The sequence below is a fragment of the Emiliania huxleyi genome, assembly GCF_000372725.1.
Source record: "Emiliania huxleyi CCMP1516 unplaced genomic scaffold EMIHUscaffold_484, whole genome shotgun sequence".
NCBI classification, from domain to species: Eukaryota; Haptophyta; order Isochrysidales; family Noelaerhabdaceae; genus Emiliania; species Emiliania huxleyi.
This window is the reverse complement of record NW_005198360.1, coordinates 33,373-54,854: the sequence shown is the minus strand read 5'-3', so window position 1 is coordinate 54,854 and position 21,482 is coordinate 33,373. Positions and strand designations below refer to the sequence as shown.

General features: G+C 63.0%; 9 protein-coding genes across 9 annotated transcripts; 4 read left to right on the top strand and 5 right to left on the bottom strand.

Moving 5' to 3' along the window:
• Positions 1 to 12: 12 nt before the first annotated feature.
• Positions 13 to 543, bottom strand: EMIHUDRAFT_119433 (hypothetical protein; the record flags this gene model as incomplete). Its single annotated transcript, XM_005767578.1, has 1 exon — positions 13 to 543. A coding segment is annotated over one exon (531 nt), but the record flags the coding sequence as incomplete, so codon positions are not given.
• Positions 544 to 2,364: 1,821 nt separating this feature from the next.
• On the bottom strand, positions 2,365 to 3,264 carry EMIHUDRAFT_245967 (hypothetical protein; the record flags this gene model as incomplete). Its single annotated transcript, XM_005767577.1, has 1 exon — positions 2,365 to 3,264. The coding sequence occupies one exon, from the start codon at positions 3,262 to 3,264 to the stop codon at positions 2,365 to 2,367; it is 900 nt and encodes a 299-aa protein (XP_005767634.1).
• Positions 3,265 to 3,357: 93 nt separating this feature from the next.
• Positions 3,358 to 5,144, bottom strand: EMIHUDRAFT_445627 (mannose-1-phosphate guanylyltransferase). The gene is made up of 7 exons (XM_005767576.1): positions 4,911 to 5,144; positions 4,675 to 4,848; positions 4,429 to 4,597; positions 4,218 to 4,399; positions 3,890 to 4,114; positions 3,738 to 3,819; positions 3,358 to 3,667 (listed from the first exon to the last, which is right to left on the bottom strand). Exons 1-7 carry the CDS (start codon positions 5,127 to 5,129, stop codon positions 3,549 to 3,551), a joined length of 1,170 nt encoding a protein of 389 aa, XP_005767633.1. The 5' UTR covers positions 5,130 to 5,144; the 3' UTR covers positions 3,358 to 3,548.
• Positions 5,145 to 8,042: 2,898 nt separating this feature from the next.
• Positions 8,043 to 8,675, bottom strand: EMIHUDRAFT_119430 (hypothetical protein; the record flags this gene model as incomplete). The annotated part of the gene is made up of 1 exon (XM_005767575.1): positions 8,043 to 8,675. The coding sequence occupies one exon, from the start codon at positions 8,673 to 8,675 to the stop codon at positions 8,043 to 8,045; it is 633 nt and encodes a 210-aa protein (XP_005767632.1).
• Positions 8,676 to 10,256: 1,581 nt separating this feature from the next.
• EMIHUDRAFT_245962 (hypothetical protein) lies at positions 10,257 to 11,647 on the top strand (the record flags this gene model as incomplete). The annotated part of the gene is made up of 4 exons (XM_005767574.1): positions 10,257 to 10,845; positions 11,034 to 11,167; positions 11,288 to 11,344; positions 11,612 to 11,647. 4 exons carry the CDS (start codon positions 10,257 to 10,259, stop codon positions 11,645 to 11,647), a joined length of 816 nt encoding a protein of 271 aa, XP_005767631.1.
• A 3,636-nt stretch (positions 11,648 to 15,283) lies between these two features.
• On the top strand, positions 15,284 to 16,620 carry EMIHUDRAFT_245960 (hypothetical protein; the record flags this gene model as incomplete). The annotated part of the gene is made up of 2 exons (XM_005767573.1): positions 15,284 to 15,652; positions 16,372 to 16,620. 2 exons carry the CDS (start codon positions 15,284 to 15,286, stop codon positions 16,618 to 16,620), a joined length of 618 nt encoding a protein of 205 aa, XP_005767630.1.
• A 605-nt stretch (positions 16,621 to 17,225) lies between these two features.
• Positions 17,226 to 18,047, top strand: EMIHUDRAFT_119428 (hypothetical protein; the record flags this gene model as incomplete). The annotated part of the gene is made up of 1 exon (XM_005767572.1): positions 17,226 to 18,047. One exon carries the CDS (start codon positions 17,226 to 17,228, stop codon positions 18,045 to 18,047), a length of 822 nt encoding a protein of 273 aa, XP_005767629.1.
• A 582-nt stretch (positions 18,048 to 18,629) lies between these two features.
• On the bottom strand, positions 18,630 to 19,573 carry EMIHUDRAFT_119427 (hypothetical protein; the record flags this gene model as incomplete). Its single annotated transcript, XM_005767571.1, has 2 exons — positions 18,630 to 18,812; positions 18,869 to 19,573. 2 exons carry the CDS (start codon positions 19,571 to 19,573, stop codon positions 18,630 to 18,632), a joined length of 888 nt encoding a protein of 295 aa, XP_005767628.1.
• Positions 19,574 to 20,596: 1,023 nt separating this feature from the next.
• Positions 20,597 to 20,932, top strand: EMIHUDRAFT_46598 (hypothetical protein; the record flags this gene model as incomplete). Its single annotated transcript, XM_005767570.1, has 1 exon — positions 20,597 to 20,932. A coding segment is annotated over one exon (336 nt), but the record flags the coding sequence as incomplete, so codon positions are not given.
• Between the last annotated feature and the right edge of the window lie 550 nt (positions 20,933 to 21,482).

Here is a 21,482-nt window from a genome sequence, read left to right as displayed (position 1 = left end):
GAATGAGTCGACCCAGTGGTGCTCCGGGTCGGGCGCGGAGATGAGCTCCTCCACCAAGCCCTGCACCGAGGCGAGCCGCATCCCGGCGGGCGGCGCGGCGAGCGAGAAGAACTGGACGCCGGCGCCGCTCTCCTTGAAGGGGTTCACGTCGCCGATGAAGTCCATTTTGATCACGAGCGACAGCTCACCGCAGAAGCCGCGGAGCGTGTCGTAGAGCGGGTACCATCCCGAGAGCTGCGTCGGCTGCAGCAGCAGCGGGTTGAGGTCGACCGTCACCGCGCCAATCTCATCGTCCGAGGACATGATATCCTTGTCCCAGCAGCGGATCTGCAACGGGTGGTCCTGCAGCTCGTTGTCATCAGCCACCTCGATCCGAAACTCGCGGTTCCACAGCGGGTTGAGCGTGCGGCGGGCGACGTGCGTGCGGAGCTGCGGCGCATCGGCAAATTGCAGCGTGATGTACGCGTCGGTGAGTTCCGTCGTCCGATCCATCACCGGCAGATTGCGCGCGGAGCAGACGCGAATCTTTATCACGGCCGGCATGGGCAGCAGCCGTCGCAGCGGCTCGCTCTCGCCCCGCCGAGAAAAAGAATTTTAACTCCTGCGTGGTCCTATCCTTAAAATGCAGAGCGTGCAAAGCGGCTAGGGATGAGGCCACAAAAGAGGCGCGCGAGGCGAGGAGGAGACGCGGGGAGCTGAAAGACTGGGACGACTGGAAACAAGAAGACAGTGAGCCACCACAGGCGTCGTTGGCGCACATACTGAGCGGCAGCTGCGCTGGAAATAAGGAAGAGGCGCGTCACTTCATGCGGAAGCTCGACAAACACACAGCGAGGGCGACAGCAAGAGTTGAACGGGAGGCGCCGGACTCAAAAGACACCGCCACATTCCTGAGACGAGCGAGGGCAGCCTCCTTAAAGGCGAAAGGGTCTAGATTTGGAGCGCTCGCCGAAGAGGAGTACGACAAAATAGCGCCCGTGATTGCCTGCACGCTACCCGCACTCACGGACTCCATACCCGAAAGAAAGAGAAGGGAGCTCGCGGGAGAGGTGACGAGTGAACTACAGGTAGTGGGGAAGGCAGCCTCGATTGCCATACAGACATGGGTGCGAAACAACGACAAGACCAAGGCACGGGCAGAGGAACGAGAGAAGAATATAGGGTGGATAAAGCGCCTGTTCACGGCATGGAGGGTGAGCCACACCGAACGTACCGAGCGAAGAGCCGAACGGAAGGAGGACGGGGAAGATGACTCCGAGGAGGACGAACCAGTGGAAATTCAGTTGTCAGATGTCACGATGCATCCGAAGGGGACCCCAGCGCCGGCATCATCCGTAGAGGCACGAGTGTTCGAAGAGAGAGTGGACCTGAGCAACAACATGACCTGCAGGCAAATGATCGGAGTGGGAGTCAGAAATGTGGTCCTTGCGCGAGGGGAGCTCGATAGACTCGAGGGGCCAGGATATGCAGCAAGGAGGGCGGAGCTGCGCCGAAAGGCGAAAGAAGCCGAGAGAACAAGGGAACGGCAGGCGGCGGCGGCGCAGGACGAGGCAGAAGAGAATGACGCGACAGAGGAGGAAGTGACAAGGGAGAGAACGACGAGAGTGGGACGGCCGCGAGGTGGCATGAAGGTTGCAGCGAGAATCGGCGAGAGACTGCGAAAAGAGATAGGAAGAGGCAGACTCCCTAGGGTGGGCGACGGCTAGCGCATCACACTCCTCTCCTTAAAATCCCTGTGTGGTGGCGGCGTGCCGTCCTCCCATCCCTCCCTTGGGTTGTCTGTTTTCTTTCTTTCTTTCTTTAAAATCACACCCTCCTCTCCTTAAAATCCCTGTGTGGTGGCGGCGTGCCGTTCTCCCATCCCTCCCTTGGGTTGTGTGTTTTCTTCGTTTCTTTCTTTCTTTAAAATCCCTGTGTGGTGGCGGCGTGCCGTTCTCCCATCCCTCCCTTGGGTTGTGTGTTTTCTTTCTTTCTTTTTCAAATTCCTGTGTGGTGGCGGCCTGTCTCTCGCCCTCACTGTCGTCTATGCTGGGCTCTTGTTTCTTATCGACCTTCTGTGAATCCCTGGGCGAGGTGGTGTGGAGGGGGTCGTCGGACGTCGCGCGTCGGGAGAGTGTTGTCGCGTCGGTGTGTCGGAGTTGGCGGGTACATCTTGTTGGTTGGCCCGTCGTCGGCAGAGCTCACCCAAAATCTACAGTAGTGGTGCGATCGTGCGATCTGAGGACTGAGCTGTGCCGTTCTCCCATCCCGCCCTTGCTCTTGGGCCGCGGGGCTTTTTTTCTTTGGACTTTGGTCTTTGCGGCCGAGACTTAAACACAAACTCTTTATTGATCTGAAAAATAATCGAGCCCCCGGAAACATTTGCTATCGGGCGACTAGAGGGTAGTGGAACGTGTCAAAAACCTCCCGCTCGAGCCGGCCCACGATCGCGCGCGCGTCAGGCGTGAAGTCGAGGGCCGGCCCGCGTGGCGCATCCGTGCACCCAAACCCGCCATCCCGCCTCCACCACTGCGGGTCGCATCGGCCGCTGCAGTGGCAGCTCTTGCGCTTGCTGTAGCCCGAGCCGGGCTCGACGTGCGGGAGGGGTAGGCGGGGCAAGCCGTAGCGCGCCGCGAGCGCAGCCCAGTCCCGCGCCAGCGACTCGGTGTGCAAGGTGAAGTCTGCAGCGCAGCCCGAGGCGGAGCCACCGCACGCGCGCTTGATGCGTCCGCTCAGCGAGAGGCAGCGCGAGAAGTTGGCGCTGCACGTGGCAGCCAGCGGCGTGCTCTCCACCCAGGATAGCAGCCGAGGCAGCGTTGCGAGGACGCCGGCCTGGCTCCGGCTCACGCGTGCAGAGCGTTGGAACTCGTTGGAGAGCGCATTGAAGGTGGCGGAGAGGCGCGTCCCCGCCATTCTCCAGGCATAGCGAAGCACGGACTGCCAGTAGGCGTACGGATCTCGGACGCTAATCACGACAGCTGTGGGCACGCCTGCCTCTTCGCACCGGCGGCGGCAGGCTCGCAGCGCCACGTCCCCTCGGCCGTCGGTGCCGACGTGCCCCATGTTGGTCCAGTAGCCCGCGCGCGCCCACTCTTGCGTCGCGCATTCGACTGACGATCCGCCGGTCTTTTCAACGTGCACAAAGAGGAGATGGTGCGTCGCCCCCGGCGCTAGCTTGCAGGGAGAGGCTGCGGGGCAGCAGTTGTTGGGCCGCCCGAGGTCGTCCTTCCGGCTGCAGTCGTGTCGCATGCAGAATCCGGTCCTGTTGAGGCCGGAGCGGCGCATTGCAGCCCGCACAAAGTCCTTCTTGTTCACCTTGTTCAACAACCCACGCCCTCGCGTCGATTCCATCCTCAGGTGAGCGCGCGTCCCCACAACTTTTAGAGTATGTGGAGATATTCTTTTCTCCTGTGCCCGGAGGAAACGTGAGCGACCGCGTCCCACCCCGCCGAGACGTACCAACAAAGCACAAAACCTTGGCGCCACACGCACACCCACCACCACGGCCGAAGCCACGGCCGCAGCGCTAGTGCGCCCCCGGGGCCCTCGCCTCTCAAGTACTAGGCGCGTCACAAAATGATCTGCGGCTCGCTGATGGACTCTTTGATTCGCTTGTGCGGCAACACGAGGCCGCCGTTGATGAAGATCTCGCCGCCCACATGCACGTCCTCGCCGAGCACCGTCACGCCTAACGCCGCAGAGAGCCACCCTCGGGCGGCGGGGCGGGCCGCGAGACGCCGCCCCGGGCGAGGCGGCGCCCTCGATGCGGGTCCAGCAGCCGACGGACGACTCCCACCCGAGGATCGAGTCGAGCACCGTCGAGTGCGCCGCGACCCGCACCTACAGCCTCGCGCGCGCCGCTGCGTGAGGAGGCGGAGGAGGCGGGCGGCCGCGGCGGCCGGGTGGGTGCGTTTCGCAGCAAGATGCACCGCGCCAGCCGCACGCCCTCCTCGACGACGCAGCCGGGCCCGACCGAGACGTCTGGCCCAATGAGGCAGTTGGCGCCGATCTGCGCGCTCTTGTCGACCAGCACCGAGCCCTGGACCTCAGTGCCTCCGTGGAGCTGGGAGCAGGCTGCGCCGGTGAGCTGGTCCGCTGCGACGCGGGAGAGGTACTGCAGGTAGAGGGCGTGTCCCTGCGCGAGGGCGGCGGGGCGGGCTGACGCGCCAGCGGGGGCAGGGCAGGGGCGAGGGGAGGGGGCAGGGGAGGGGGCGAAGGGAGGGGGCGAGGGGGGGGTCCTGCAGGAAGTCGCGCGGCTGCTTGACGTTCATCCAGTAGCCCTCGAGGGCCATCGAGTAGAGCTGCTGCTCCGACGCGAGCTGCGGCAGCACCTCGCGCTCCATCGACACCGCCCTCACGACCCGCAGCCGCTCGACAAGGGAGGGCGAGAAGATGTAGACGCCCGCGTTGATCAGGTCGCCTGCGAGCGGCGCACCGGCGCTGAGGCACGCGGCGCGAGCAGCGGGCGGGCAGGCACTCGGGCGGCGCCGGCGAAGGTGCGGCCGTGCTCGACGAAGCGCTCAATCAGGCCCGTGGTGTGCGCCTGCACGACCGACTTTCCGTACTTTGCCGGCTGGTCGACTCTCGTCACCATGATGGTGCCCAACTTGCCGTGCGCCTGCGGGGCGGGTGCGGGGCGGGTGCAGCGTTGGGGCCCCGGGCGAGAGGGGCGGGCCCCGGGCGGGCGCGCTGCTCCTTGTGCAGCGTGTAGAGCGAGCGAAGGTTGAAGTCGCAGGCGACGTCGCAGTTGATGACGAAGAAAGGCTCGCTGTCGCCGAGCAGGCCGCGCTCGTGCGCCAGCGCGATCGGCCCGGCCGTGCCGAGCGGCTCGTCCTCCTGCATGCACGTGATCTGGATGCCGAAGCGGTCCTGCGAGAGCAGCGCCGGAGTCAAAAGGCGGGCGCAGCGGACTGCGGGGCGAGGCGCTGGACCTGGTACTCATCGAGAAAGCCTCGCATGATCTCCGCGCGGTAGTTGATGGCGAGCACCACCTCATTCACGCCGGCGCGCACGAGCGCCTCGATGAAGTGCAGCAGCAGCGGCTTGTTTCCAAACTCGATGAGCGCTTTCGGTTTGGAGAGCGTGAGTGGCCGCAGCTGCGTGCCGAGACCGCCGACGAGAATCAGCCCTTTTGGCGCCGGGACCGACATGCCAGCGCGCTGTCGGGCGGCCAAAAGGTTGAAGAAAAACGACTCAATAGTCACTTGGGTTTTAGGTATGTTGTTGGCAAACCAAGACACAGAGCTCACACAGGATCACAGTCACTCGGGTGGTCTGCTTTCTTCCTTTTCTTTCTTTCTTAACGGACTGCGCCTCACCACTGACCGGGTGGTGCCAAGTGGGCCACCACTCGCGGAATTGCGACTCGCCGCTTTCCTCCCGCTGTGATTTGTGTGAGCTCTGTGTGTGTGAGAGAGAGAGATTCTTCTTCTTCTGTGTGTGCCTTGATCTGCTAACAACGAACCGAAACCTCGCGCATTGTGGCATGAAATTCTTCTTTGGGGTGTCCGTCACTCCGGGACCGTGCTCAACCTAGACACGCGCTCTGCTCTCTCTCTCTCTCTCTCCCTCTCTCTCTCTCTCTCTCTCTCTCTCTAACTCACTCACTCTCTCGCTCCTTCTCTCTCTCTCTCTCTCTCTCTCTCTCTCTCTCTCTGTGTGTGTGTGTGTGTGTGTGTGTGTGTGTGTGTGTGTGTGCTTTCGGGGGAACCCTTGAGCGTCTTGACAGGGTCGCGCCCTTCCCACTCGCGCCTCCGCCAGCCGCGGGTGCGCCTCGGGAGTGGGCGCCTCTCTAAACATCAAACCCACAACCCCGTGACGCGGCCCGTGCGCCATACGGCTTAAGATGCAGCACACAAGAGGGTTTGTCCAGCGCATATCGCGAATCCTTATTTTGCAGGGCTGTCGGATTTTTCCGCGCCTCGAAATTCGTAACAATCGCCTCGCCGCTCCACAATGCCTTTCTCCGTTGCCTCCAGCCGCGCGGCGCCATCGTCCTCGATCCAGTGCCGGCCTGTGACAAGCTTGGCAGCTCGCGGATCGACGATCGCCACGAGCTGCTGCCTGGCGACCGCCGCTCGCCTTCGACGACAGTCGTAACAATCGGCGGTGAGCGGCACCTCCTTGGCCCAGCACCGGTGTTATCACGTCTCAGCTGCTTCATTGCCATGTCCAGTTATGGCGGAGACGCGCTGATAGCATTCCTGTGCACGCAGTTGGACCAGCATGGCCATCGGGTGCGTGGCGCAAAAAGACCTGTTTGCGCTGTCTTCGATATCAGCGGCTACATGCGCTGCTGCGCGTACCTGTGACGCACACATGTTGATCACATCCATATACCTCACTAACATACAGCTGGCGAGTCTTGCATCCCTCGTCTGGCCATGCTGTGCATCATCTCACCGTATGCAGCCGTATACGCCCACGGCAGGGCTGGTGGATTAACATTAACACACCTCAGGGGCAGCTCTGACTACAGATCGTGCCAACACTTGGCGCAGAGGTCGGTGTTAACACAGTTGAACGGCAGTCCCAAAACAAGCGTTAACACAGCCGTTAACACGGTGTTGACACACGCTCCGGGTAAAACCCGGGTATACCTGCAAAAAACCGGGTATACCCGAGAAATACCTGGGTCCGCGTCAATGCCGCGCGCGCCCTACTCCCAGGGCCACTGCGCCAACTGCAGCGCGCACCGTCTGCTCAAGTACGCGCACCGCACCATGTGCTGCCGCTACAAGTGCCAGAAAGCGGCTGCGGCGCAGCGGCAGGCGCGGCTGGCAGGTGGCGGTGCGGACGATGCGGTCGTGCCGACATTCTGCTTCAAGATTGATGCGGTGCTCGGCATGCGCTTCTGCGAGCCCGAGCAACTCATCGCAAAGAAGCGGCGCAACAGGCTGGCTGCTGCCGACAAGGCCGTGTGCTACCTCACGCGAGGCACCTTCAAAGAGGACAGCAATGACGCTGGATTCATCGACACGCGCTGGGTGGAGCTCGAGGAGCTGTACGAGAACTGTGGCAAGACGCCGCTGAAGAATGCGCTCAAGAAGTACCGAAAGGCGGAAGAGGAGGATGTGGATGCAGCGATTGCCGACTTTGAGGAGGGCGTCGAGCACGAGGGATAATAATGAATGGGACATGTTCGCAATCGCAGCTGCGGGTGTGAAGTGAATATGCTAGACGGCGGGTCAACACCTCCCGAGGGGCGGTGTTAACACGTTTTAACACCTCTACGGCTGTGGTGTTAACCGTTAACGTGTCAACACCGTGTTAACGTTAATCCACCAGCCCTGGCCCACGGTGCTCACAGGGTCGGGCGTCACGGTGCTCGTGGCAAGCATCTCCGTCACTCTTGTGACTTGTGGGCTTGGTGGTGTTGCCTCCGGTGCTACTGCTGGCTAGGGTGCCAATGGCGCGACGGGAGGCGGCCATTGGCGCCACTACAGCAACGATTGTTAGGCCGTGGAAAAATCCGGAATTCGTGCCCCGAACCGGCCGACAGCGACACGTGGCCGCATATATGTATATATACCACGTCCGTATGGGCTGCACAAGCCAAACCACGCTCATCGACAGGAGCTTGCCACAGTGTGCAATCACGCTCCCGGGACGCCGGAGAGATCGGGTTGGTCTCCCCCGCCTTCAGCCCTGACCCGACGGGGACGCCACCACCCTCGCCCAGGGATCTACAATGCTGTCTTAAGGTCCGACAGGTTCGGCACCGGGCACCGCCTCGGTATACAAAATGCGCCTGCGGGCGGACCCTTACAGATCACAGATCACAGTGTGGTCCCTGGCAGGGGTAAGCCATATTCTTGGTGTACCAGCTCACAGGAGGGCCGCTTGAACACGATTGTTACACGGCGTGAAAAATCAAGTAATCGCGAGAGGGCGTCACGAATCAGGCGAATCGCAATCGGGAATCGGAATAAAGAAAATGCACAAGATCTGAGATGAGCAAGAACGCGCTGACACCAGGCGTCGAATAGGAAAGAAAGGAAACGTAGTGACTGGGATCGACATGTGTAGTAGACATATGCAAGACCAACGCGTGCATCAGCGGCTCACGCCTTGGAGATCCCCAGCCGCCGCGCCATGGGCGTTGTCGGCCAGAGATTTTGGAGGCACCAGCCGATACAGAAGGTCGGCACCACGTCGGTGAAAGGCAGGATCTCCTCCAGGAAGCCGAAGCCGCTCACGAGAGGGCTCTTGAAGAGGGCCCAGAGGAGACCCGCCTCTGCGGGCGCAAACGCGACGTCGGTGAGCTCGCCGAGGACAGGAACAAGTTCCGAGGCGTCGCCGGCCAAGTCGAGAGCGACGCAGCCCGCGAGCTTCGCCCAAGCCAGCCCGTCGATCCGGTCCGTGTCTGGCTTGAGCTCTGTCGCCACGCGATTGCCGAGCTCGTCCATCACCGGCTTCTCGAACCGGTAGCGAACCTCGCTGATGATGTAGCGAGTGCCGATCGCCACGAGGATGGAGATCAGAAGCGCGTGGCTCGACTGGAAGGACTCGAGCGTGGCGAGGAGGCCTCCGCCGCCGTCGTCGGCAAGCGCCACCGGGGCTGGCGCCCGTGCGGTGCGACGAAGCACGGGAGGGACGGCGGTGCGAAGCACGGGAGAGACGGCGGCGGTGCGAAGGCGAGGTGAGGACCCACCGACGATAGCTGAGCTGGTGGTCAGGAGGAGGAGAGGATGCATCCGGGCCTGGGCCAGGCGCTACGAACACAACTCCGGGCCCTTCCTTCGCTGCCTTCGCGCTAACCACAGGTGGTTCGGCTCCCACCCAGGGTTCCGGCTCCTACCCGGATAGGGGGTCTGTTCCCACTGACTCGCGCCAAAACGCCCTACCTACCTACCTATCCCCAGGCCGCGCAGCGAAGCGAAAAAAGATGAAAATAGGGGCTACCTACCTATTGCAGGGCCCTTTTGGGCGAAACAAGACCAACCTACCTACCTATCTGGGAGGGAGGGGCCAGCCAGTGGGAACAGACCCCCTATCTGGGTAGGAGCCGGAACCCAGCTTTTTTCGCCCCGACAGGGTTCCAACTTTTTCCGGGGTGTGGTATGGTCCAGCATCCCAAAGGGGGGGGGTCTTGTCCTGCCCGGTAGGGAAAGGCATCACCACACAGACGGCAGAGACATTTCTCATTTGCACCCGCTCGCCCGCCCCCCGCCCTGGCGAGTAGAGGCCCCGCCCACCCAGGGTACCCCTCTCGAGGGACCCACTGGGTAGGCTCTTTCGAGGTCTCGCCGGGGCTCCGCTCCAAGAAACCTCGAGAGTGCGTGCGTGTGCCTCTACTCGCCCGCCCCACGCCGACCCCACCGCTCGCGCGCGTGTCCTCCGCCCGCAGGCCGCAGCATCCGCGTCCGTCCGCTCGCATGTCGCAACTCCCCGCTCTGTCGCTGTCTATCTCTCGTCTCTCTCAGTCTCACTCACGCGTGCGTCGTGCTCGCGAAACCTGTGGCTCCTGCACTCCGGGCATCTCTGCCGCGCGGCCACATCTCTAGATAGACACACCACGGGGGCGCCCCGCACCCAGCAGCTCGAGCCCCGACTCGATGTATCGCACTGGCCCGGAGGCGGGCAGACAGAAGCCGCGCGACGAACAAGGCACGGGAAGCCGTGGACCTCGCACCACTGCCACCAGCCACAGAATGGCGAAGCTCGCGACCGACGGCTCCCTGCGCCGCGCACGGCCACGCACTTCATCTCGTCGTGTGGACGGCTGCCATCGAGAACCGGCGCCCAATTGTCGCAGCGACCTTCATATGCCACCTCGCGGTCTTCCCACTCTCGTCGTTCTCTCTCCTGCCGGTGCCGCTTCATCCTCTGACTCATCGCTCTCCTCGGCCTCATTCCTACATTCCGCGACGGCGCCGTTGCCTGCCGATCCCTTGCTCTCGCGGCTCTTTCTCGCCTCTCGGCGTGCTCTCCGCTCTCCTCGCAAAAGAAATAATCACAAACGGCCACCTCTACTGTTTGTTGTTAGGATTTGTGTGTATGGAGTTGGGTTAAAAGGAACAGACAGACAGGTTCCGCTCTCCTTCCTCGCAGCGTAGACCGTAGTTCGGCCGCTCGAGTTTATCGAGCTCAGTCTCCGCAAGGACCACTCTTCTGACTCCCACTCCGGTCATTTGCCGCAAAGTTTGATCCACTCTCGGCTTACTTTTCTCTTGGAGCACTTGGAGTGCAGTCATCCAACCTCCCATCCAGGGCCGGGCTAGGGGCGGCGGTTAGCTCTTTTCTCAGGTCTTGTGGCGTTTGAGCAAAGGGCGTGCATGATCATCCTCATCCTCTTCTTGGTCGCCGCCGTGCGCCGTCGCCGACACAAGCTTCGACTGTCCCCCATACCGGAGCACCTCCTCGTAAACGAACGTTGCAACGTCCTCTCCAACGACACGACAGGGTGTGCGAACGCCGTTCAAGCCCAGTACGCGAGGGAGAGGATGCGATCGCCGCTGCTGAGAGGGATGAAGGCCATCGCATGGGATGACGGAATGTGTTTCGACGGCATCTCTCGCGTCCACTCGGCTGCTCTTGCTCGGGCCATTCGCCACGAGGGAAATGGCATGTACAAGAGTGATGCGTGTCGGCTGGCGCAGCTCGCGGAACACGGCGGATACTACCTCGACAATGACGTCGTGCCTCACATCGACGTTCGCGAGCTCGGAGCTGCGAGGGTGGGCTGTGCCTCGCATCCATCCTTCATAGCCGTACGTCAATCTTGGGAGCCAGTGCAGTTCCTAAACGCCTTCGTTGCAGCGACTCCGCGTCACCCTATCATCATGCGCGCGCTCAACCTCACCGCGCGCTTCTACAATGTGGACACGCCCCCCGAGCGAGGCGGGCTGGATGGCGGTCTGCGAGGTGCGAGGCGGGGCGGCAGCTATCTCGGAGACCGCGATGCCGCCGGTCCTCTCAAGCGGCGGCTGCACGGCCGACGCTTGTTCTGGATGGGGCCGCTGACGCTACGGGTGGCCTACGGCGCGTCGCGCGTCCCCCCCCCCCCCCCACACACACACCAACACACTTACTCCAATCCTCTTGTCTTACAGAGTGGTGGGTCGGACGTTCGATGGGAAACCTGCCTTACACGGACCCGGGGTCTACCGCTTGCGACGCGTTGCTCCTTTGGGAGCACAGGCCGCGACAGAGAATGTTGGACTGCGCCCAAGGCCCGCTCGCGGCGGTGCTGTGCCACGCGACGCGTCCAAGGACGTGGTGGCGATCCACAGCCGTCCAGCAATGTGTTGAAGGAGAGCGTTGCCCGCGTTCAATCATGTCGTCGCGGTGCCAGGGTTGCTGACAGATGTTCCAGTTCTACGAGAGCGAGCAGGCTGATCTGCTCCCACTCGACCTAGATACTGTACGTTACTTGTGCGACACGGCCTCTCTAGGGCAGGTGCATTTCGTCTGTGGCCTGTCATCACACGTGTTCGGCCCGCTTACAGCAGTTCGGTTCCTCTCACCTTTATCATATCAAACACCCCGCGGCCGCGCGCAACTTTGCATTCAAGATTCATCTTTTGTCTTTTGAATGATCTCGCGGTTCGCGCCAATGATGCTTCCCGTTCCCAAGGCCGCCTTCGTGGCAACCCGCCGGCCTTGCCCCGTCGGGCCCGTGCCCTCGCAGGCGGGACGCATCAAGCTTCTCTCCCTTTCGGCGTAATCTACGCGGTTGCAGGGTTCGTGATTTCACATGGAAACAGCGAATCGGTTTCACTTTCACTTTCACTTCACATTTCATGTGAAACGAAATTTCACTTTTTCGAGCGAGTGTGAAGAGTCGTGTGAACGTGATGACGGATGCTCCCACCGAGTTCCGACACTCTGACACTCACTTGCACAGGTGTTGGCTCCCAAGCAGCAGCCAAGATGAAGGAGGCTGGAGATATTGGTCTCGCTGAGCTGATGTGTACACTAGACCTATATGAATCTCATGGCATGCTGTGGGCGAATACGGTGCTGATGGTGGGATGAACTCTCTCAGCAGTCGAGAGTCGACTCTCGACGCATCGGGAGGGCGGCCGCGGCGGTGTAGGGGCGGCGGCGAGCTCCCGGTTGCAAATACTCGCCTCACAGTCCAAGATGGCGGCTCGCGCCCCCATCCGTGCACCAGCGTGCCACTCTAGTCCCGCCTGCCGCCCAGATACCGAGGGCGGGGCGCACTCTTCGACTTGGGCTAGTATTTGCCACCGGGAGGGCGGCCGCGGCGGTGTAGGGGCGGCGGCGAGCTCCCGGTTGCAAATACTCGCCTCACAGTCCAAGATGGCGGCTCGCGCCCCCATCCGTGCACCAGCGTGCCACTCTAGTCCCGCCTGCCGCCCAGATACCGAGGGCGGGGCGCACTCTTCGACTTGGGCTATTATTTGCCACCGGGAGGGCGGCGGCGGCGGTGTAGGGGCGGCGGCGAGCTCCCGGTTGCAAATACTCGCCTCACAGTCCAAGATGGCGGCTCGCGCCCCCATCCGTGCACCAGCGTGCCACTCTAGTCCCGCCTGCCGCCCAGATACCGAGGGCGGGGCGCACTCTTCGACTTGGGCTATTATCTGGCCTCGGGAGGGCGGCGGCGGCGGTGTAGGGGCGGCGGCGAGCTCCCGGTTGCAAATACTCGCCTCACAGTCCAAGATGGCGGCTCGCGCCCCCATCCGTGCACCAGCGTGCCACTCTAGTCCCGCCTGCCGCCCAGATACCGAGGGCGGGGCGCACTCTTCGACTTGGGCTATTATCTGGCCTCGGGAGGGCGGCGGCGGCGGTGTAGGGGCGGCGGCGAGCTCCCGGTTGCAAATACTCGCCTCACAGTCCAAGATGGCGGCTCGCGCCCCCATCCGTGCACCGGCGTGCCACTCTAGTCCCGCCTGCCGCCCAGATACCGAGGGCGGGGCGCACTCTTCGACTTGGGCTATTATCTGGCCTCGGGAGGGCGGCGGCGGCGGTGTAGGGGCGGCGGCGAGCTCCCGGTTGCAAATACTCGCCTCACAGTCCAAGATGGCGGCTCGCGCCCCCATCCGTGCACCAGCGTGCCACTCTAGTCCCGCCTGCCGCCCAGATACCGAGGGCGGGGCGCACTCTTCGACTTGGGCTATTTTATTTGCCACCGGGAGGGCGGCGGCGGCGGTGTAGGGGCGGCGGCGAGCTCCCGGTTGCAAATACTCGCCTCACAGTCCAAGATGGCGGCTCGCGCCCCCAAGCATCCATGCTCTGATGTGTCGCTTGGGTCGCCTCTGCTGCTGTGTCTCTGTCTTAGCCAGATATCGAGAGCGCGCGACGACAACCAACCCCTTACCCTAACCCTAACCCTAACCCTAACCCTAACCCTAACCCTAACCCTAACCCGAAGAACCCAAAGCGTTCACCGAGAGCTCGTGTCGACGGACCGCTGATTCCGCCATTTGGTTTCGGCCCAAACCGGACCATTCTCTTAGGAGCTGCACAACGGCTTGAACGCTCTCTGACCCTAACCCTAACCCTAACCCTAACCCTAACCCTAACCCTAACCCTAACCCTAACGACACGGTGCTTCTTAAGAGGCCGTGCGCGTCGCTGCCGACGCATCTCGCGTGTATGGTGTATTTGCAGTGTATTTCGGCGGGGGCGCGCCAGGGGCGCGCATTAAAAGAACATTGAGGCAACACACACGTCCTCGAGCGCCCGAGGACACGAACCAAGCTGCACCTCCTCTCACTTTTTTTTTTAAACGGGCAAACTCTAGACGAGATGGGATTTAGGGACATGTGTCCCCGCCCTGCACGGTCTTGGTGTGAGGGATCTTCAATCCGTGTCCCCTCACCCCTCGTCACAGTTATTGTGGGCTCTTTCCTTTCTACACTTCCTCGCTTTCAAACACCGCGTTTTGATGCAGTGAGGGCGGGCCCCTGTTCTTTGAGCCTTGGGAACGACCACGGCCTTGACCACGGCCTCGCTGCAGGGAAGCAGGAACGCGCGGCATTGGTGGCACAGAGATCCCTACCGGTGCCGGCAGTGGTAGGCGCACCGCCGCTCTCTCCGCTGCCGCCTCCGCCGCTGCCGCCTCGACTGCTGCCGCCTCGACTGCTGCCACCTCCGGCTCCGCCGCTGCCGCCTCGGACCGTCGCTCGGAGATGCCAGAGCCTTCGAATAAATAAATAAATAAAAACGGTCAAACTCTGAGACGAGATGGGATTTAGGGACATGTGTCCCCGCCCTGCACGATCTTGGTGTGAGGGATCTTCAATCCGTCCCCTCACCCCCTGGTCTCACTACCCGACACTAGAAGAGCAGCAAGAGTTGGGGCTGCGGCTACGGCTGCGGCTGCGGGAGGGGCTATGGTCGCGGGAGAGCCGCTGCGCCGCGTGGGCGCGCCTACACCGCGCTTGCTCCGCAGAGCCTTCGAAAGTAGTCGAACTTGTGAAATTTTCAGTGAAACGGGGGCGGCCGAAACGTTTCATGTGAAATTCACATGAATTCACATGTGAAAGTGAAAGTGTGAAAATTCACTCACGAACCCTGCGCGGTTGGGGTTGCGACCGTATTTGTAGCGCCCACGACTATGTGCCCACACGCCCTGGCCGGTGCGCACACTCACCTCTCTCAGTCTCACCACTCTGTCGTACTTCGAGTTTTGAGAGGCAGGAGTTGTGTGTTGTGATAGTTCCCGAGAGACGAGGTGAAAACTTCGAACGCATTCTCTCACACGAGACACACGTGACCCAAAACATCAAAAATAACGTATCACCTCGAGAGGCACCTCCGGTTCAGTACTCTAACTAGTAACTTCCCGCAGCTCCTCGCTCAGGGCGGGAACTGTGACGAGAGTTGGGGCAACTCTGGCCAGGAATCATCACACGTGTCACATGGCTCTCTCCAAGGTCTGCGACTCGAGCGGTCTCATCACAACATGTAGCAGTTGGCTGCGCGCGCCAGCCAGCCAGCCGCACGCACGGCACGCAGCACGTCTGCATGGCTGCGACGGCGCCTCTCACGCAGCCACTGCACGTGAAAGAAAGAAAACCCGCCCCAACCAAACGAGGGGTGGGAGGAGGACAAGGTCCCCACCCACCTGCACGAGTAGGATTTTGGAAGGACGATCAGGCAGGGACACACAGAGAGGGAAAAGCGAGTCTCTCTCACACAGGGGAACGGGAGTGGGGAGCGCATCGCGACACGGAGCAGGGAGCAAGACACACGCACAAATGGTCCAGAGTGCAAGTCGCACCCGGCGGCACGGGGGCAGGCACGGGCCTCCTACTGAGTGAAGAAAAAAGAAAAACACGCAGAAATTCTCGTCTCTCGCGGCCAAGGCTTGGAGTCCACGAGGCCACACACAATGAGCGGCTTCTGGGGCCTCGAGGTGAAGCCGGGCGCCAAGCCGACCCCGCTGCGCAAGCAGCCGGGCGAGATGGTCATGGTGCTCAAGCAGGCGGCGCTCGCGCCCACGGGAAAGCTCAGCGCCGACCCGAGCGTGCTCTCCGTGTCGGTCGGCTCTGACACCAACGAGCGCTTTGTGCTGTGCCACCTCGCGTCGGGCAAGTGCGAGCAGTGGGCAATCGACCTGGGCTTCGGCCCCGACGAGGAGGTCAACTTCCACCTCACGGGCAAGTGCGCGGTGCACCTGACTGGCTTCTACGAGATGGACGACGACAGCGACGACGAGGACGAGATGGACAGCGAGGAGGAGGAGATGGCGCGGATGCAGGTCGCTCCACCCCACCGCCCGCCCGGCTGCTATCCGCGCGCGCGATGATGATGCACTTCATTCGCAGTTCATTCCTCAGCGAGGGACCAATCCTCCCTCGATGAAGGCCAACTCTTCCTTGGATGTCTGAGCGCCCCGAGACCCTCACCCCAGCGCCTCACCCCATGCCTGGCCGCGGCTGAGACTCCGCCGCGGCGCCGCAGGGCGAGGCCATGGAGGAGGACGAGGACGAGGAGAGCGGCGAGGAGGAGGAGGGCGAGGAGGAGAGCGGCGAGGAGGAGAGCGGCGAGGAGGAGAGCGAGGAGGAGAGCGAGGAGCGGCGGATTGTGGAGCTGGATGCCAACGGCAAGGAGGTCAGTGACGACGGCGAGGATGAGGAGGAGGAGAGCGGCGAGGAGGAGGATGAGGAGAGCGGCGAGGAGGAGAGCGGCGAGGAGGGCGAGGAGGGCGAGAGCGAGGAGGAGAGTGAGGAGTTCACCAAGGAGGAGCTGGCCCAGAAGCGCAAGCAGCTCATCGAGGGGATGGACATGGAGGGTCTGGGCGACGACGACGACGACGACGACCTCGACGACCTCGACGACGACGAGGAGGACGACCTCGACGACGAGGACGACGAGGAGGACGAGGAGGACGAGGAGGACGACGAGTCGGAGGAGGAGGAGGCGCCGCCGCCGCCCAGCAAGAAGCGCCAGCCCGTGACCCCGGCTGCCTCCGCCAAGAAGCAGAAGACGGAGGCGAAGCCGACGCCGACGCCGAAGCAGGCGGCCGCTGCCAAGGCCCAGCCGGCGGGCGCCGGCACGCCTGGGGCGGCGGGCTGGACCGCTGCGCAGGAGGCGGCGCTGAAGAAGGCGGCGGCGGCGACTGACGCCTCGACGCCGAACCGGTGGGCGAAGGTGGCGGAGAAGGTGGGCGGGGGCAAGTCGAAGGACGCCTGCAAGAAGCACTTTAAGGAGCTCGGCGCCAAGTAGAGCCTCTCCAGCGCGCGCGGCTACGCGACCCGACTTCGCTATTTTCTCGTGCATGTGATGGGTGTTGGCTGGCGCTCCGACCGAGTGACTTTATTGAGCGGTTTTTTGTTTGCGGCGAAATATTCTAAACATCAACAAGCAGGCGCGCAAGAAGCGTATCAACGGATCAACAAGCAAAACGAGAACAAGCACGCGGCAAACGGCCTCCTTGTCCTCGGCCCCAGTCCGTGGGGGGTGCCCGCGCCGCCTAGCGCTCTGCAGACGGGCCCCTCCACCCACCACCCTTCATGTAATCATGTAGTCCCCACATTCGCAGTCGTGGGATCGCTTGTCATGTGAGAGAGTATCTACAGTTGTGCCGACTTGGAGCACTTGGAGTGCAGTCATTAACCTCGCATCCAGGGCCGGGGAGCTGAGAAGCGCGCCCGGGAGCACTTGGAGCACTTGGAGTGCAGAAAAAGAAAGAAAGAAAGAAAACAGACCACCCAAGGGTGCAGTATCAACCTCACATACCCGCCATCGTGTTCTTCTCTCTTTCGCACGGCAGGCAACGCCGCTCGCTCGGCCGGGTATTTCGCCGCGCATCCGCCACATTGCTCACACATATGGCGGGTCTCAGTCCCCTCGTCGCGGGCGTGCGCAACTTTGTGGAGCAGCACGTCCCGGAGGGCGACGGACTCGAGGAGAGGATGTTTGGGATGGCGATGTGGCTTGTTCGAGGCAATATGTTCCTCGGCGTCGGCCTTCGCTCCGGGCGGCTCCTACTCCGCGTCGGGGAGGAGAACGTGGAGGGTATCCTCGAGGCGCACCCACTTGGCGTCGAGCGCTGCGGCGCTGCGAGCGGCCGTGTCTTTCCAGGCACTGTCATGGTCGATCAGGAGCACTTTCGCGGCGACACGCTAATGGCACCTTGGTTCGACTACGCGATGGCGCACAACCGCACGCTCTGCTCAAAGGCGTCGGCGGAAAAGCCGCGCAAGAAGCGGCCGCGCGAGGCACCGCCTGCCGCAGATGGAGACGTGGCCGGAGAGGAGGCGACGGAGGCGGCAGCTGGGGAGGCGGCAGCCGGTGCCGGTACCGCGAGGCCGCGCCCGTCCTCAACATCGGGCGGCGCCTTTGCGCGTTGTGTGCTCGACGTGATTCGCCGAATCCCTCGCGGGCGTGTCGCGGCGTACGGGCAGGTCGCCGCCCTCGCCGGCGCGCCGAGAAACGCGCGGCAGGTTGGGCACATGCTAAAGGAGGGGTTGTGCGCCGGAGGTGCGCCATGGCATCGGGTGCTCGGAGCCTCGGGCAAGATCTCGCTGCCTGCGAGCGGCGGTGGCGACGAGCAAAGGCGGCAGCTCGAGGCGGAGGGCGTCGTCTTCCAAGAGGGCGGGGCGGTGGCAAAGGGCGCGCGTTGGGAACGCAGCGAGCCCTTCTACGCGTGATAAGAAACCACTCGCGATGGTCGCCTGTCTGGACTTGGAGGTTGGAGCAACAAATGCGATATGTGTTTAAGTAAATAACTAAAACGGTCAAACTCTGAGACGAGATGCGGGATTAGGGACGCAACAAATGCGATTATGAATCCCCGCTTTTTAAATTACCAAGCGCCAAAGAAGGCGTAGGCGAGCGACCACAAAAAATGCAAAAAAGTTAACAAAAATAAAAAGTTCCGCTCGCGCGGATCCCTCCCGCCCACGGTGTAACCGGTATATAGTTTGGCAGAGGCACGTGTGTGGGGAATTACCATCGTGCACATTCGATCCACCGGTGGGGCGTGCTCCCCGTCTAAATTAAGACGCCGCTCGCGCATTTTTTTATTTTCACGAACGACAATGCGTCGCTTCCGGGCGGGGCCCTGGGTCGGCGCGTTCCGGCCTTTCACGCGGGCGGCTTGATTTCTTATCATTAATATCAAATCCATTAATATCCAATGGGGCGGCTCTCTCCCGCGCCCGGACCGCCGCACCGCCGCGCCGGGCGGCACTGGGCGCGCCGTCCTGAAATCCAGCAGACTCTGCTCCTCGCTACAACTCCTGCTTGTCGCCACTGCCAGTTGCCGGCTTCACGCTCGCCGCTGCCTTCTCGTCCGCCGCCGGCGCCTCGCCGTCCGCCGGCTTGGCGTCGCCCGCCGACTTGGCGTCTGCCTTGCCCTCTGCCGCTGGCTTGGGCGCAGGCGGCGACTTCTTCGCCTCGGCGTCCAAGCTCGCCTGAGGGGCACAGCGCGGACGCGGGCGCCAGTTGGGCTCCGGTGGCGCTCCGGGACGTGTGTCGGTGATGGCTCTGGACAAGCCTGCCTCTCGACCCAATGATGCATGTTCGTGGGGCGCGCGGACTGGTCCTTGAGGAGGCGCGGCCACGTCTCGTTGACGGCTTTGGCGATGGTGAAGGTCATTCTGCCGACCGACGCGAAGGACCAGCTGCTGCTCTCGGGCACAATCTCGCCGTGAAGGTCCAGCTGGAGGGTGAACTGCTTCGGCTTTTGCCGTCCGGTCGCCGAGAAGTCGAGCCGTCTCTCGCTCAAGCGCACCTTCTCGTTGTCGACGTTGAGCACGGTCACGGGCCCGTCGATCCGAGAGGAGAACTTGACGTTTAGGTGCAGAGCGCCCTCGCTCTGCGCCCACTGGAAGGCGCACGCCACGACCGTCTCCTCGGCGTGTGCGCCGACCGAGCCACCGTACCGAAGCAGCGACAGCACCTCTGACGCCTCGTCGCGCGACCGCGTCGCTGCGGAAAGCACCTGGGACATCTCGTCTACCGCGAGCCCTCGGTCGTGCGCAAGCCTCACGAGGTGCGTGGCGCTCTCCCACCACCCTCTCTGCACACAGTCGAGGACATCCTGCTCCGTCGGCGCGTCACCCGTCAAAGTGAAGAGAGACGCGACCTCTGCGGCGGTGGCGGCGCCACGCAGGGGCGTGGCGCCCGCGCAAGCAGCGAGAGTCACTGAGATGACGCCGAGGGCGCAGGGCATGCGTGTGCGTCGCCTGGGCGTGGCGATGACGCACAGCGTAGCGCAGGAAAGAGAGAAATCTGCGCGCCTACAGTTGTAGCAACGACACTTGGAGGCAAATGATCGGAGTGGGAGTCAGAAATGTGGTCCTTGCGCGAGGGGAGCTCGATAGACTCGAGGGGCCAGCGAGGAGGACGGAGTTGCGCCGAAAGGCGAAAGAAGCCGCGAGAACAAGGGACCGGCAGTCTGAGCTCCCCGGCCCTGGATGTGCGGTTACTGACTGCACTCCAAGTGCTCCAAGGGCAGGCGGCGGCGTCGCAGGACGAGGCAGAAGAGAACGACGCGACAGAGGAGGAAGTGGCAAGGGAGAGAACGACGAGAGTGGGACGACCGCGAGGTGGCATGAAGGTTGCAGCGAGAAGCGGCGAGAGACTGCGAAGAGAGATAGGAAGAGGCAGACTCCGAGACTCCCTAGGGTGGGCGACGGCTAGCGCATCACACACCTCTCCTTAAAATCCCAAAACAAACGCTGGCGGCGTGCCGTCCTCCCATCCCTCCCTTGGGTTGTCTGTTTTCTTTCTTTCTTTCTTTGTAGTATTAGGTATGTTGTAGGGCGACATCCGACAAGACAAGCGAACTCGCAGGGGCCCGGATCAGGCAGGGGGATTCGGAACCGAGACCCAATGAGAGACTGCCCACCAGAGGGAATTGGCGGGCTCGGACGTCCTTCCGATGTGTCGAGATGTGGCTGCCTGACGCCAACTCAAGAGCTTTCCGCAGTAAAAAAGAAAAGCTGGGCTCGCGAAGTGCTGGCGCTGCTTCTGCGCCGCGGGCTGCTCGCTAGCGCGTGCCGCCTCCGCGCTTCTCGCTTCCGGCGCCACCGGTCATCACACGACCCGTGCGAGGAGGTAGCGACGGCGTGCGGGTCGCTCCCTCACTGCAATGTCCAGCCAGGCCAGCAGCGCGCTCCTGGCGGACGCGCCGCCAACCACAGCAGGCTCGCCCTCGGAGACCTCGTCGCCGTCTGCTCGACCCGACCGCCCTCTTTTGGTACGCGACGCGGGCTTCTGGACGGCGGTGCTCACGCTCTGCAACGCCGCACTCGGCGCGGGGCTGCTGAGCCTGCCCTACGCCGTCGCGTCGGCCGGTCTGCTGGTCGGCTCACTCTCCACCTGCGTCCTGATTTGCGCGTCCTTTGCGTCGCTCTGCGTCATCATGGGGCTGATGGCGCAGGCCGGGCCGTCGGTCACTTCGTTTGGCGGTCTCGTGCGCTGGGGCTGCGGACCGGCCGCGTCGAATGTGGTCGATGGCTTCGTCTTCCTAAACTCGTTTGGCGCCTGCGTCGGCTATCTCGTCCTGCTGGGCGACGTCGTTCCTCCCATCGTCCTCGACGCGGTGCCTGCAGCGAAGAGCATGAGCGCCGGCCAGCTGCGTGCAGCGGCCGCCTCGGTCGCGTCGCTGCCCTGCCTCCTCCTGTCGATGCTGCGCCGCATCAGCGCGCTCCGCTTCACCGCCGGCGTCGCCGTGTTTGCGTGCTTCTTCACCGCGGGGCTGCTCACCGCGCAAGCGGTCCAGCACCCGTGCCGCCCTGGCGACTGCTACGACGGCGCCGGGCGAAACGGCTGGTGTACCGCCGCGCAAGCGGCCAATGCCAGCAGCGCGGCCGCGTGCTACGCCGATCGGCCGACCGCGGGCGTGTCCCTGTGGCCGGAGAGCGTCAGCGGGCTGCTGCGCGCCTTCCCTCTGCTGATGAACGCGATGCAGTGCCACATCCAGGCCGCCGCGGCCGCAGCGCCCGCCCCCGCCCTCGCCCTCGCCCAGCCCTCGCCCTGGTGGCAGCCTGACCACCTCACCCCAACGACCCGCCTTAGGCCGCCTTCGTCTTTGCAGAGATGCGGCCGGCGCTGCGAGAGTCGAGGCCGCGCACCGC